The sequence below is a fragment of the Gouania willdenowi genome, chromosome 5 (assembly GCF_900634775.1).
Source record: "Gouania willdenowi chromosome 5, fGouWil2.1, whole genome shotgun sequence".
In the NCBI taxonomy this organism is placed as follows: domain Eukaryota; kingdom Metazoa; phylum Chordata; class Actinopteri; order Blenniiformes; family Gobiesocidae; genus Gouania; species Gouania willdenowi.
In genome coordinates this window covers 40,945,823-40,959,800 of record NC_041048.1, presented here as the reverse complement: position 1 = coordinate 40,959,800, position 13,978 = coordinate 40,945,823, and the positions used below count along the sequence as shown (strand labels likewise).

The 13,978-nt window shown below is 34.8% G+C and overlaps 1 protein-coding gene across 1 annotated transcript; it reads right to left on the bottom strand.

The window, feature by feature from the left end:
• Nucleotides 1–1,026: 1,026 nt before the first annotated feature.
• On the bottom strand, nt 1,027–13,087 carry LOC114463438 (calcium/calmodulin-dependent protein kinase type 1D-like). The gene is made up of 11 exons (XM_028446983.1): nt 13,052–13,087; nt 10,580–10,675; nt 7,082–7,207; nt 6,927–7,001; nt 6,065–6,203; nt 5,852–5,975; nt 5,236–5,311; nt 3,681–3,793; nt 3,498–3,576; nt 2,463–2,550; nt 1,027–1,410 (listed from the first exon to the last, which is right to left on the bottom strand). The coding sequence occupies exons 2-11, from the start codon at nt 10,663–10,665 to the stop codon at nt 1,027–1,029; spliced, it is 1,290 nt and encodes a 429-aa protein (XP_028302784.1). The 5' UTR covers nt 10,666–10,675; nt 13,052–13,087.
• Between the last annotated feature and the right edge of the window lie 891 nt (nt 13,088–13,978).

Sequence of the window (13,978 nt, the reverse complement as noted above, 5' to 3'; positions counted from 1 at the left end):
AAGAAACACGCAACCAAGAAACACGCAACCAGGAAACACGCAACCAAGAAACACGCAACCAGGAAACACACAATCAGGAAACACACAATCAGGAAACACACAACCAGGAAACACACAACCAGGAAACACACAATCAGGAAACACACAATCAGGAAACACACAACCAGGAAACACACACTATAATGTTAATGAAGAATAACGCACAATTATAAGAATATTCATAATATTATAAGGATAAAGTTGTAATAATTATAGTAATTTATTATTACAATAAAAATTTTGAAATAGTACTAGAACTACGCCAATAAAGTTGAAATAGTAGGATAATGAGTATGTAATATTAACAAGAATAAACTTGTAATATTACAAAAAAAAGGCATAATATTATGGAAATAAAACTGTAATATTATTTTTGCTAATAAAAAAGACGGGACAAAAACCTGTTATATTACAAACAATAATGCATGAATAAATAAAAGAATAAAGTTGTAATATTACAAGAATAAAGTAAAAATATTACACAAATAAAGTTATAACGTTACAAAATAAAACTGTAATATTACAAGAATAAAGTCATAATATTACAAAATGAACTTTAAATATTAACAAGAATGAAGTCATAATATTACAACAATAAAGTTATAATATCAAAAGAATAAAGTTGTAATATTATAAGAATGCAGTCATAATATTACAAGTTTATTCTTGTAAAATTATGACTTAATTCTCGTATTAACTTTTTTGTGAGTGAAAGTAGTATTTTATCCTAATAATTCTACTATTTTTTTTTCATAAATTTAGAATTTATTCTTGAAAAATGCAAAAAATAAATAAAACTCAAAAGCAAAAACAAGTCAAATATATGAGTCAGAAATATGACATAATCTGTTTGACTCTTTTGTAAATTTGTAAATATAAGCAGTCATTTTTAAAGTTGTACTTGTACTTTTTTATTTTATTTTGCTATTGTATATTATTGTCCACATATGATTTCCTAGTTTCTTTGTTTCCTATTGGCTGTCGCTCTCACCTCTGTGACGTCCTGAACAGCTGTGAGCATTCTGATTGGTAGCTGTGATGAGAGTCTGTGTGTGAATCTGGGACGGTGAGGACAGGATTCCCGTTGGGATCCAGTGGATCCTCCTCTGTGTCGCCATGGGAAACTTCACGTACACCCTGGGAACTTCCATGTACGCCCTGGGAACCTCCACGTACGCCTTGGGAACCTTCACATACACCCTGGGAACCTCCACGTACGCCTTGGGAACCTTCACATTCACCCTTGGAACCTCCGGGTACGCCTTGGGAACCTTCACATGGGGTGGGATCAGGCACAGACAGGGGCGACGCCTCCCCACTGTGGGACAGTTTCTTCATGTGGTTGACCACCGAGGCTGCGTTAAACGCTTGCTGTAAAAAATAACCACACTGATGTCACCGACCAATCACAGCCTGTGGAATTAAAAACATTATCACTACATGTCTATTTTGATTGTTTTATATGTATTTCCTGTTCATTTTCTGTCATTATTTGTTATAAGAATGTATTTTTTTGAGACATTTTTGTCCACTTTTGTTGTTTTCTACATTTTTCCAGTTATTTTTGTGCATTTACTTTTGTCATTTCTTGTGTTTTTGTACTAATTTTGTGTATCCTTGATGCTGTTTTGTGTTTCTTTCTATAATTGTGTGTTTTTTTGGAGTAATTTTGTCTTTTTTGGTTGTTGTTTTATCTATATTTCCTGTTATTTTGGTATTTTGGTTGTGAAATTGTATTTTCTGAGTTATTTCATGTAATTTCGTAGTCATTTTACATATTTTTCTGTCATTATGTGTACTTTCTTGTCTTTTTGGACTTTTTTGTGTATTTGATTGTCCTTTTGACTATTTTTGGTGTTTTTTTGTGTGTTCTGTCATTTTGTGTATTTTTGGAGTCATTTGATGTATTTTCCAGTTATTTTTGTGTATTTTGATAGTTATCTTGTGTCTTTCTGGAGTATTTTTATTGTTAGATTGTGTTTTCTGAGTCATTTCACGTATTTTTATAGTCATTTTTTTGTATTTTTCTGTCATTTTTGTTGTCGTTTTTTTTTTTGAGTAATCTTTATCCACTTTTGTGGTTTTCTATATTTTTTTCAGTTATTTTTGTGAATTTTTTTTCTTTCTGTCATTTCTTGTGTTTTTGGTTGTCCTTATTTTTGCAGACTTTTGTGTATTTTGTTGTCAGATTGTATTTTGGTGTAATTTTTGTCCACTTTTTTGTTTTATAAACTTTTCTAGTTAATTTTGTGCATTTGTTTTAGTCGTTTTGTGTGTTTTTGGAGTTATTTTGTGCATTTTGGTTGTCTTTTGCGTATTTTTGCTGTTTTTTTTTTTTATTTTACTGTCATTTTGAATTTTTCTGGAGTCATTTTTGTGTTTATTTTGGGGGGGCTGCACAAAATTAGGCCTTATGTACTTACTTTCCATTTGGCTTTGGCGAAGCTTTTCTCCATCTGCTCACACACTGACTGGTAAATGTCCACGTCACTGGCTGTGCTTCCATCGATCCTGCAGTGATTCAGAGAAACAGTCGAGAGTTAAATAGATAAATAAACTATAGAGTTAAATAGTAGATCTGTTCCTACAGTCTAGAGTTAAATAGATAAATAAACTATAGAGTTAAATAGTAGAGCTCTTCCTACAGTCTAGAGTTAAATAGATAAATAAACTATAGAGTTAAATAGTAGATCTGTTCCTACAGTCACAGTTAAATAGATAAATAAACTATAGAGTTGAATAGTAGAGCTGTTCCTACAGTCTAGAGTTAAATAGATAAATAAACTATAGAGTTAAATAGTAGATCTGTTCCTACAGTCTAGAGTTAAATAGATAAATAAACTATAGAGTTAAATAGTAGAGCTGTTCCTACAGTTACAGTTAAATAGATAAATAAACTATAGAGTTGAATAGTAGATGTGTTCCTACAGTCTACAGTTAAATAGATAAATAAACTATAGAGTTGAATAGTAGAGCTCTTCCTACAGTCTAGAGTTAAATAGATAAATAAACTATAGAGTTAAATAGTAGATCTGTTCCTACAGTCTAGAGTTAAATAGATAAATAAACTATAGAGTTAAATAGTAGAGCTGTTCCTACAGTTACAGTTAAATAGATAAATAAACTATAGAGTTGAATAGTAGAGCTCTTCCTACAGTCTAGAGTTAAATAGATAAATAAACTATAGAGTTAAATAGTAGAGCTGTCCCTACAGTCTAGAGTTAAATAGATAAATAAACTATAGAGTTAAATAGTAGAGCTGTTCCTACAGTTACAGTTAAATAGATAAATAAACTATAGAGTTGAATAGTAGAGCTCTTCCTACAGTCTAGAGTTAAATAGATAAATAAACTATAGAGTTAAATAGTAGAGCTGTTCCTACAGTCTAGAGTTAAATAGATAAATAAACTATAGAGTTAAATAGTAGATGTGTTCCTACAGTCTAGAATCAGACTAACCAGGGGTGTCTCAGGGCTTGTTCTGTGGTGAAACGTTTGCTTGGGTTCTTCTCCATCATGTTCCTGATAAAATCTTTGGCTGTGGAAACACACAGTGACTATATTAGAGTGTGTCCATGTGTGGAGCTTTATTTTGAAGGGCGTGCAGAGGTGACAGACAGAGTCCAGATGTTTTTTTTCTACCTGACTCAGAGATGTCGTCCCAGAACGGAGAATGAAAGGCGTAGTCGGCCCTCATGATCTTTGAGAACAGATGACTCTCGTTCTCCTCAAAGAACGGAGGATATCCACTGAGTCTGAAGAAACAAACACAACGTTTTAATCACACTCTACACTCTCTGATCTGAGGGTCACATTATCAACATTCATGTCAGCATTAAGAATAATGACCAATCTGAGCATTAACACAAGACAGAACAGAGGGTTTGGCTTTGTTTATCATCTTCTTCTTGTTTTTAGTCATTATGTGTTTTTGTTATTATTTTGTATGTTTTTGTCACAATTTTGTGTATTATTCTGTTCTCTCATTTGGGGAATTTTGTCATTTGTGTGGTTTTTGCTATTATTTTGTGTGTTCTTGTTATCATTTTGGGCCTATGTTAGTAATCTAGATTAGATTAATCTCCGTTAGCTGCTTCAACTAACCAAACATTCCCTGTCAGACAGGAGCTGTACCACGAATGTCAATCAAAACATGCTAATTACAGCCTCACTACGTGTGCGTGCACATTAAAGGGGTGGAGCTTGCAGCGTCTGACCAATCAATAGAGAGAACTGTCAGACTGAGCGTCTTTACAATGAATGGAGGAACAGTTTATGATCTTAAATAAATATAATAAATATAAATCCATGATGACAGTGAAGAGTCGTTTTCTAAGAGATCTGATTGGTCAGGAGGCGGGGCTTTAGGACTCGCTAACATCTAAGCCAGAGAAAAACCCGGTCGTGACCAGGTTAGCTGTTAGCTTTAGTTGCCATAGTGATGAAGCTCTAGCTAGCTTTGTAGTTCAGCACACACTGATTAAATCCCGGAAGTTAACGCAATAAGAGCTCATCTAGATTCATAGTACCTATACCCCCGTTATTTATTATTCTGTGCTTTTCGGAATTTTTTTTTTTGTCATTTTATGTGTTTTTGATTCAGTATGTGTAATTTTTTTTTTATTATTATTTTGTGTCTTCTTGTCATCATTTTATGTATTATTATGTCTTTTTCTGAATTTTTGTTATCATTTTGTGTACTTTTCTGTCATTTTATAATTTTTTTGCTGTTTTGTATATTTTTCTGTCATTTGGGGAATTTTTGTTGCCATTTAATGTGTTTTTAAATCATTATGTGTGGTTTTTTGTTCTTATTTTGTGAGTTCTTCTCATCGTTTTGTGTGTTTTTCTGTCACTTTTGAAAAGTTTGTTGTTTTGTGCATTTTTCTGTCCTTTTGGGAATTTTTGTTTTTTGAAATTTGGTTTCTTCTTCTTGTCATTTTCAGAATTCTTTATTTTTGCATTTTGGAAGTCATTTTTTGTATTATGTATATTTCTGTAATATTCCGTCACTTTGTATAATAATTTTGGTGTTTTGTGAGTCTCTAGAGCCATTTTGTGAACTTCTTTTGACATTTTGTGCATTTTTGAGTTGTTTTGTGTGTTTTTGGAGTTTTTTCGTGTATAATGTTGAGTTACAATTTTGGGGGGATTTGTTTTTGCTGGATAAGGTGGTTATGAAGAAAGAATTACTCACAGAATGTATGTGATGACTCCAATGGACCAGCAGTCCACTGCTTTGCTGTAGGGTTTCTGAGCCAAAACTTCAGGAGCTGCAGAAAAACACACAACAGATTAAGTAAAATAAACCTCTAATGAATTATTTAATTCACTCTCTTTTTATTATTTGTATTTAACGCTGCAGGAGACAATAATTTAATTCTTTTTCAGGCCGATTTTAAACAAGGTCCATGTAAATCATTTTTCCATAAATACAAAATACTTTGACGATATATTAAAAGATCAAATTTAAATGCAAAAAAGGCACATACAGTAGATGGCTCCAACTTTTAATTACTTTTGCTTTAGGCCACGTGTCAAACTCAGGACCCGAGGAGAAAGTTAAAATGACAGATAAATCCATAAATGATCAAATAATTCAATTTTAAATATCTCAGTCTATTCAAATTTACAAATGTAATGAAACGCCACAATTTTTCTGTACTTTTATTGCAGTAATGCATGATTTTTAATCTCAAATTGTGGAAATAACCCAACATTTTATCATATTTTTCTAATATCTTACAATTTCTTACAAAAATTCCAACAAAATCCCTAACAATTGTGTTGAAAGTGTGATGGTTGAGGCTCACCAACATATCCTGGCGTTCCACAGGCCGTGGACATCACTCCGTGTTCCACAGTTTTAGACAAACCAAAGTCACTGACCATGATCTTAGCGTTCTCGTCCATACTGTAGTACAGAAGGTTCTCTGGCTGATCACACACAACAGGAAACACAGCCAGGGTTAAACAATAATATAATATATAAAATATATAGTTCAGACTGTGTGTGTGTGTGTTACCTTCAGGTCTCTGTGAACGATGCTGTTCTCGTGCAGGTATGCGACCGCCTGGAGCACCTGTTTAATCACTTTACTGGCGTCTTTCTCACTGTAAACGCCTTTGTCTAGAATACGGTCAAACAGCTCTCCACCTGACACCCTGCACACACACACACACACACACACACACACACCAAGAAAAACACACACTTTAGTCAACATTAACTAAAGAACATACAGAGCAAAATTAAAATCAAGCTAGTTTTTAAGCTTAATTTAGAATATTGACCAATCTGATATCATTATATATAATTATTTTTGTACTTTGAGTCATTTTGTGTATTATATTCATTTTTAGCATTTTTCATGTAATTTTTTTTTTTACAATTTTTCTTGTCATTTTAAGTATTTTTATGTCATTTTCGATATTTTTGATGTCATTTTTAGTATTTTTCCTGTATTTTTTATATTTTACATGTAATTTTCTAAAATTTTCTTGTCATTTAAAATGTTTTAATTGTCATTTTCTTTATTGTAGTTGCCATTTTTTATATTATTCTTGTTGTTGTTTATATTTTTCTTGTCATCTTTTCTATTTTCATGTCATTTTTTATATTTTTCTTTTAACATAGTTCTGTCATTCTTTGAATTCATATTGTTGTCTTGAGTTTTTTTGTTGAGTAATTTTTTGTGTCTTTTTGCTCATTTTTCACTTATTCTTGTAAGTGTTTTTGTTTGTTTTTCGAGTAATTCTGTGTATTTATGTTGTCATTGTGTGTATTCTTCTGTATAATTGTATATTTTTTAGAATCCCATGTGTGATCTTAGGGCACAATTTACAGATTGATAAAGTAGTGAATCATGAAGGTTTTATTTGACTTACAACTGCATGACCAGGTAATAATGTGTCCGACTCTCGTAGAAATCCTCCAGGCCCACCACGTTCTCATGGTTTATCCTGAAAACAGTGAGAAATGTAATGATGTTAAAGATTTACTGTCTGTGCCGTCACACACTCAGTGATTGTAGTGATTTGACCTCCTCAGAACGTTGATTTCATTCTCCAGGTTACTGTGAGCCAGATGTTTCTTCTTCAGACATTTCATGGCGTAAAGGTTCCCGGTTTTCTTCTCCCTCACCATGTAGACTTCAGAAAAGGAACCACTGAAGAAGAAAAGCAGGACAGAGGAACAGTTTAACGGAGAACCAGAGAGCTGTATTCAGTGTGAGCAGGGACGGATTTAGGTCATTAGTCAGAGTTTGAGTCAATTACTAAAGTTCAGTTACAATTAATCACAATTACTGAGCCTTTAATAAATAACCCTCAGTGTGGGGACGCGCTGCCTTGGGCGGGCTGGGTGTCTCGTGTTGGCACGTGGGGGATGGGGGGTGGCCCGCGGTGGCGGCCCGCCGGTCGCTCGCTCACCGGTGGGGGGCATTGCCCTGTGGCTTGTGCAGTCCGGTGGGGGGCGGGGCCTGGGCTGCTGTCCTTCCGCCGGCTGGGGCTGTGCGGTCCTGCTGGGCCGGTTCGTGGGCTGGAGTAAGGGAGCGCCCCCCACGGGGGATTGGCCCGGGGGCTCGCCCTTGGGGGTTCCCTGTCCCGTGGGGGTGCTCTTGGGGTCCGGCGGGCCTGGCCGGCTGGCCGGGCCGGTCCTGTTGGGGGTCTTCCGGGGCGGGTGGTGCAGGCTGCGCGCTGGGTGGCCCCTGCTTGGGCGGCGCCCTGCGAGGCCAGGTTCTGCGGCCTCGGGGCTGTGCGCGCCGCATGCAGGTGTGGCTGTCGAGGTGGGCTCTTTTGGGGGGGGGGGGCTGACCGTGGCAATAACTAAGTCTCATCGCGTGGGCAGCATCCAGAAAAGGTGATTTCACGCGTTCTGGGGGGGCGACTTGCGGCGTTCCCTTGGTGCCCTAGGCGGCTATGGATGTGATTGTTGTCCCTGGGCGGGCTGCTCCCGGTGCTGCTTCTGTTCCAGGTCCTCCCCCCCACCCCCTCACCTAGGTGTAACACTGCTCTCCCTTTTTATATCCTCCCTATAATAAAATGTTTCTTACCCTTCCTTAAATAAATTAGCCTTAGGGCTAATTTATTTAAATACAACAAAACATGTATTGCTGTCCCAAAATGATTACAGTTCTTGTAGTGTTGACCTATGACAGCATGTGCAGACAAGTGAAAAAAAAATAATAATAATAATAAATAACCCTATATATAGGGTAACCTTTGTCTAGCTTTCTGTTAGCATCTCTATTGATAACAGGTCAGTTTTATGTCTTAAATCAGCTGTAAAATACACTAAAACATATTATCTGTCATCTAATTAGTTTCTCTTGGTTACATTGCTACACTTCCTAATCAATGATAATATTGGTATTAATATTTTTGGTGTGGGCGTCTGAGCATTTTTTCCATCACTATACCCCTTGATTTATTTATTTGTTTAATAGCTTTAATGATAAAAATTATCCTCAAGAAAACTGAGCAGTAAACTTGATATGAAACATATTCTAATATTGATTAACTATATGTATGTGTAAGACATACAGTAGAACTGTAACATGGTTCCACACGTTTGTGTTTAATCAAATTGTAATAGTCTTTAGAATCTCCATGACAACAAATAAAAAGTCAAATATCTGAACTGAAAAAAAAAGCCATAAACTGCATTATTCTTTTTTGGTGCATTATCTTTATGTACTTAATCACAATTAACGCGTTAAAGTCCCAGCCCTAATTACTACACACAGCCTCATGCACTAACACACACTCCTAAACACACTCCTAATCCCAAATCTTATAAGTAAGTGGTGCTAGGATGTTCCTGCTCAGCTGCTCTGACGTCAACGCACACACTCACGCACACATACACACACACATGCACACGCACACACAAGCGCACAAATCATTCACATGCCTTTGATCCCACATTTTTAAAATTCTAACTTATCTATTATTAGGCTAAAGAAACTATCTGGAAATAAATTGTGATAAATTAACTGACAATGACTTTATGAATATGTGTTAAAAATAAAAACGTATAATATTAACCTAACTTTGGGGGCAAATAAAGCAGTTTTAGTTTGAACAAAACCATTCATATGGATGGATCTTCTATTACTCTATTTATAGGTGGAGAATAAAAGAGTGAAATATATTTATACATATAGCAGATACTACAGTAAAGCACTACAACAGATCCCTGTTATAATATGTTTCATTTATTAAGACAACTTTTTTTTCAGGAAATTTACTTTGAAGTTTACTTTGAAGTGACCTTTGATCTCCTCGGAGATGTATACGTAACTACATAAAATGTGTTGCCAGGAAAATAAAGACCACGCTTGAGCAGCGACTTTGGAATTAAGGGCAAGTTAATGAATAGATGCCAAATGTGTCATTAAAGAAGTAATCCAATTATAGATGCCGTCCTGGCTCTAGTAGGACGATACTATAGTTACATACTGTACGCCAAGGTGGGAATATTTCCATCAACGTTTATTACTTTCGAAAGTATATTGGTCGTCATGTTTGTGTGTCTGTTTGTGTACACAATAGTGTCCTCAATTTTTGACCAATCCACTTCAATTTGTTCCTGTTATTTGGTTTTTGGCCACAGATGAGACAATAACATTTTGGTGAAGGTAAGTTAAAGACCAAGGTCACAAAAAAGAAGTAAAAAATTGCAAAACTCCCGATCTTTAGCGAGGGGCAAAATTTCTTAAACTCATGTCTCCGTCAGATCTTCATCGATTCGTTCAACATTTTGCAGGATGATGTAAGGCTATGATGCAACATCTGACCAAACAGATTGCTGACTCAGCGATTTTTGGAAATTAACATTGGAAAGCCCATTGACAACTTTCAAAAATTCCTTTACAGTTTCAATAAGTTTTGGTTTCATTCAAATTTGGTGGATTGATGTCCGGTCGTGACCTCTATAAAAATGTCGACTTTGACAGATCCAGACAAATTTTGTCAGCGATAGAAACACATGATATTTTGGTGATGTTCTGGCAACCAAAAGAAATTATACAGCTATATATCCCATTCATTTTCCCATCCACACTGTGGAACTCCTGGTGCACATTGTTTTAGAACACTGATGATGTCATCAACAGTGATGTCATCAGTGTACGATCGTGTACACAAACAGACACACACACACACACACACACACACACACACACACACACACACACACACACACACACACACACACACACACACACACACACACACATACACCCACAAACACACTGACCAGGAGTTATTATGTGTATTATGTTTGAATTTCTTTTTCCTTCCAACTCCAAAGATTGAGAGATTTTTCAACAATTTCAAATTAAAATGAACTGCCATCGTGTGATATAAGCATGGGGAAAATGTGAGTTCCACTGAATTTTAGTTTTTGGAGAAACGTACAACTGAACTAGTGGCAAATTCATATTTACTTTCTCCTGTGGGCCAAATTGGATGCTCTAATGGGCCAGTTGTGGCCCCCGGGCCTTGAGTTTGACACATGTACTATGTGCTATACTTACGATCCCATCTTGCCCTTGAAGTCAAACACCTCCTTGATGTTGTTGGTGTTTTTCTTCCAGCTGCAGATGATGTCCTTACGCCCCATGTTGGCTCTGCTGAAGAAGAACACAGGACACGTGTTTATTCCATGTGTCTTTTTATGTACAGTTAAAAACAAACACCATGCACGTACATATTTGATTCCTATCGGCCTGCATCAGGTGAGAGGCAAGCATATGGAGAACATGCAAACTCCATCAAATCCCTTAACCCTTCACTGTCCCTTGTTGATCCATGGCGTCAAACATATTCAAGTTCAAGAGCCAAACACGGACCACTTTGATCTCAAGTGGGCCTCAACCTTTAGGCGGGAAAACAAGTAATTTCAATATTATTTTGACCCATAAATATATGTAAAGTCATGGAAGTTTCCTTGCGTTTGTGACAATTTTTTATTTAATTTGGGAAAAATGTGTGGAATAATTTCAATATGAGATCGCAGGATTTTGGAAAAGATAAAGATTTATTTTCAACAATTTGCGATTAGAAATGACTGCCATCATGTGATAAAAGTGTGAGAAATCTATGCATCCTGGGCAAATATTGTGGACTTTCATTAGATTATACGTATTTGGAAGGGCTGAGATATCTACAACTAAATTATTTGGTATTTCTACACAATGATTCATGTTTTTTGTAACTTCAACTTAATCGTGCGGGCCAAATTTAATCCTTTAAAGGGCTGGATTTGGTTTAGTTACATATAAGTGATTCAAAATTGGAGCAATTTGTTCTCATGTATTTAGGGCCTTTTTTGCTTCAGACTTTATTGTTTAATATATCATCAGAGTTACACCAGAATATTTTGTATTTCTGAAAAAATTACGGAATTTACTTTGAGCTTGTTTGAAATTGGCCTGAAAAATGATTAAATTATGATGCTCTAAGACATATAGACTTATTTTAGTTAAGGAACCAAATACAGAGCAGTTTATCTTAAGTGGGCTGCACATTTACTTCACTTTCATGTTTTTTGATTTTGTGACCCATATTTTTGTAATTTGAGGGAACTTTGCTGAGTAATTTAAAGAAAATTGTAGGCTTTTAGAAAAATGTAGAGTTCTTTTGACAATTTGTGATTAAAAATGACTTCCATCATGTGATATAAGGATGGGGAAAATGTGAGCCCTGCTAATATTGTGGATTTTCACTGAATTTGTGTATTATTTTGGAGACACTGTAACTAAAACTAAATAAGTTGGTCATTTACACAATAACTCACAGTTTCACTGACTTGATTGCTTTCTGCTGCGGGCCGAATTGGATGCTCTAAAAGGCCGGATTTGGACCCCGGTCCTTGAATTTGACACATGATGCTCTAAGGCAGGTGTGTCAAACTCATTTTAGTTCAGGCACTAAATACACTTTGATCTCAAGTGGTTCACAGATTTTATGCATGAAAACGATTAATTTCAACATTATTGTTCTCTAGTTTACACTTCTACGTAAACATAAAATACAAAATATGTAAGAAACTGACAATGTCAAAGCAATAAGTGATAAATATCAGTCCCAACAAGATCTACACTTTAAATTTCCCAGATTTTGTGAACAATTTCTATTTCATTAAGGAAAATTTTATGTCACATTTGAGGAAAATTTAAGGAATTTTTGAGAATTTTGAGTTTTTTTAACTATTTAACCTTAAAAATTAATGGAAAACTGTGAAACCCCCGGCAATTATTGTTGAGTTTAATTTACACGATGATTCATGCTTTCACTGTCACTTTTACTTACTCTTGGCCTCCGTGCTTTGAGTTTGACACATGATGTTCTTCTAAGACATGAGCCTGTATATTCCATGTGCTGTGGTTATATAAAAAGACTTACATGTCCATGACTGCAGTGAGTTCTAACTGAGGAAAAGCTTTTTTGTACCTATCAGTAACAAAGGTCCTCAGAAAGCTCAGGATTAAGGAGCTAAATAGCAGCAGTGAGGTAATCTCACTGCATCCCAGTATCCGTGGGAACAGATTATCAGATGATTCCCTGACTGGACAAGAATTAGGTTGATCTGTATTTCCCCAATTTAACATCAGTCAGGTCTAAAAATGAAACCATGCATATTAGTTTACGTAAAACCATATAAATGTAATAGTAAAAACTATACAAGTTTATGTAATGCTGAATATTTTTGCTTAAAAACAAACAAATGAAACAAAAAGTTATTTGCAAGATAGTTGACATTTTCTTCAAAAGAAAAAAACTCCTCACTTAATTTATTTATTTATTTAGGATAAATTGAAAACAACAGAAGAAAACAGTAAACAACAAAAAGGAGGATTTAATCTGACATCCAGAATCTAAATTTCTTAGAGCATACTTTTCTACATGTGGAAACTTACAGATTTATTTTGCAATATATTAAAAAAAGACAGTTTTAGAAATAAAAACAACAACAAAGTGAAGTCATAAATGTAATTGTTTCTTACCGGTAAACGGTGTGGAGCCCTGCTGCTCTTTCTTTCTCACAGGTTCTCAGGCTGCAGGGTTACAGCAGGGGGCGGAGCCACGTACATACGTTCATTTACCGCTCACATGACGTCACGCACATGTCAGTTAAGCAGCGGCACCAGGCGCGTAAAAAAGAGCAACAATTTTACCCAGGACAGCAATAATATATTAATATATTAATACTTACTCAGTCAACATAATTGATTTGACTTAACATCATGTGATTTGATTTAATTTTTATTTAAAAAATGAACACAAACAGCAGTGTATTTTATCACAATGAGAAAATATTTTATATATATATATATATATATACACATAAAAATCACTATGATATATAATAGTAGTATATTATAATATACTAGTATATAGTATAGTATATTATTTACACATACCTTTTACATAATAAAAGGTATATGAATTGGAATATTGCCACTATATTTTGTATTTAATTGATGAAATGTGTATAGTAATTATTAAATAGTAAAATATGAATATCTTGTACATGTCATGTGTATGTGCATATGTATGTATGTAATTATGACTTAGTAAAGTCATAATTACGAGAAATAAATTCATAAATATGAGATAGAAAGTCATAATTACGAGATAGAAAGTCATAATAAAAGATAAAAAGTCATGATTGTGAGAAAGAAATTCATAATTACGAGATACAAATGCATTTGCAGCAGTCTATCAACACTGACTGTTATCGTTCTTAATTACACTTTGAATAATAATTCATTCAGAATCAGAATCACAACACGTATTTTGGCTGTTTATTCAGATCTTAGAACACAACATATGGTACATAGTGTAGAACATAGTGGAAGTTCATAAATACGTCACTACTGCAACAAAATCCGTCGTTGCTAATTTATATTAAAAATGTTTTTATAATTATG

Coding starts and splice junctions, on each gene's coding strand:
- LOC114463438 (XM_028446983.1), bottom strand. CDS start 10,665: ATGGGGCGTAAGGACATCATCTGCAGCTGGAAGAAAAACACCAACAAC. Junction 7,208..10,579: donor TTCAAGGGCAAGATGGGATC/GTAAGTATAGCA, acceptor TTTCTTCTTCAG/TGGTTCCTTTTCTGAAGTCT. Junction 5,312..5,851: donor TGGAACGCCAGGATATGTTG/GTGAGCCTCAAC, acceptor GTTTTTCTGCAG/CTCCTGAAGTTTTGGCTCAG.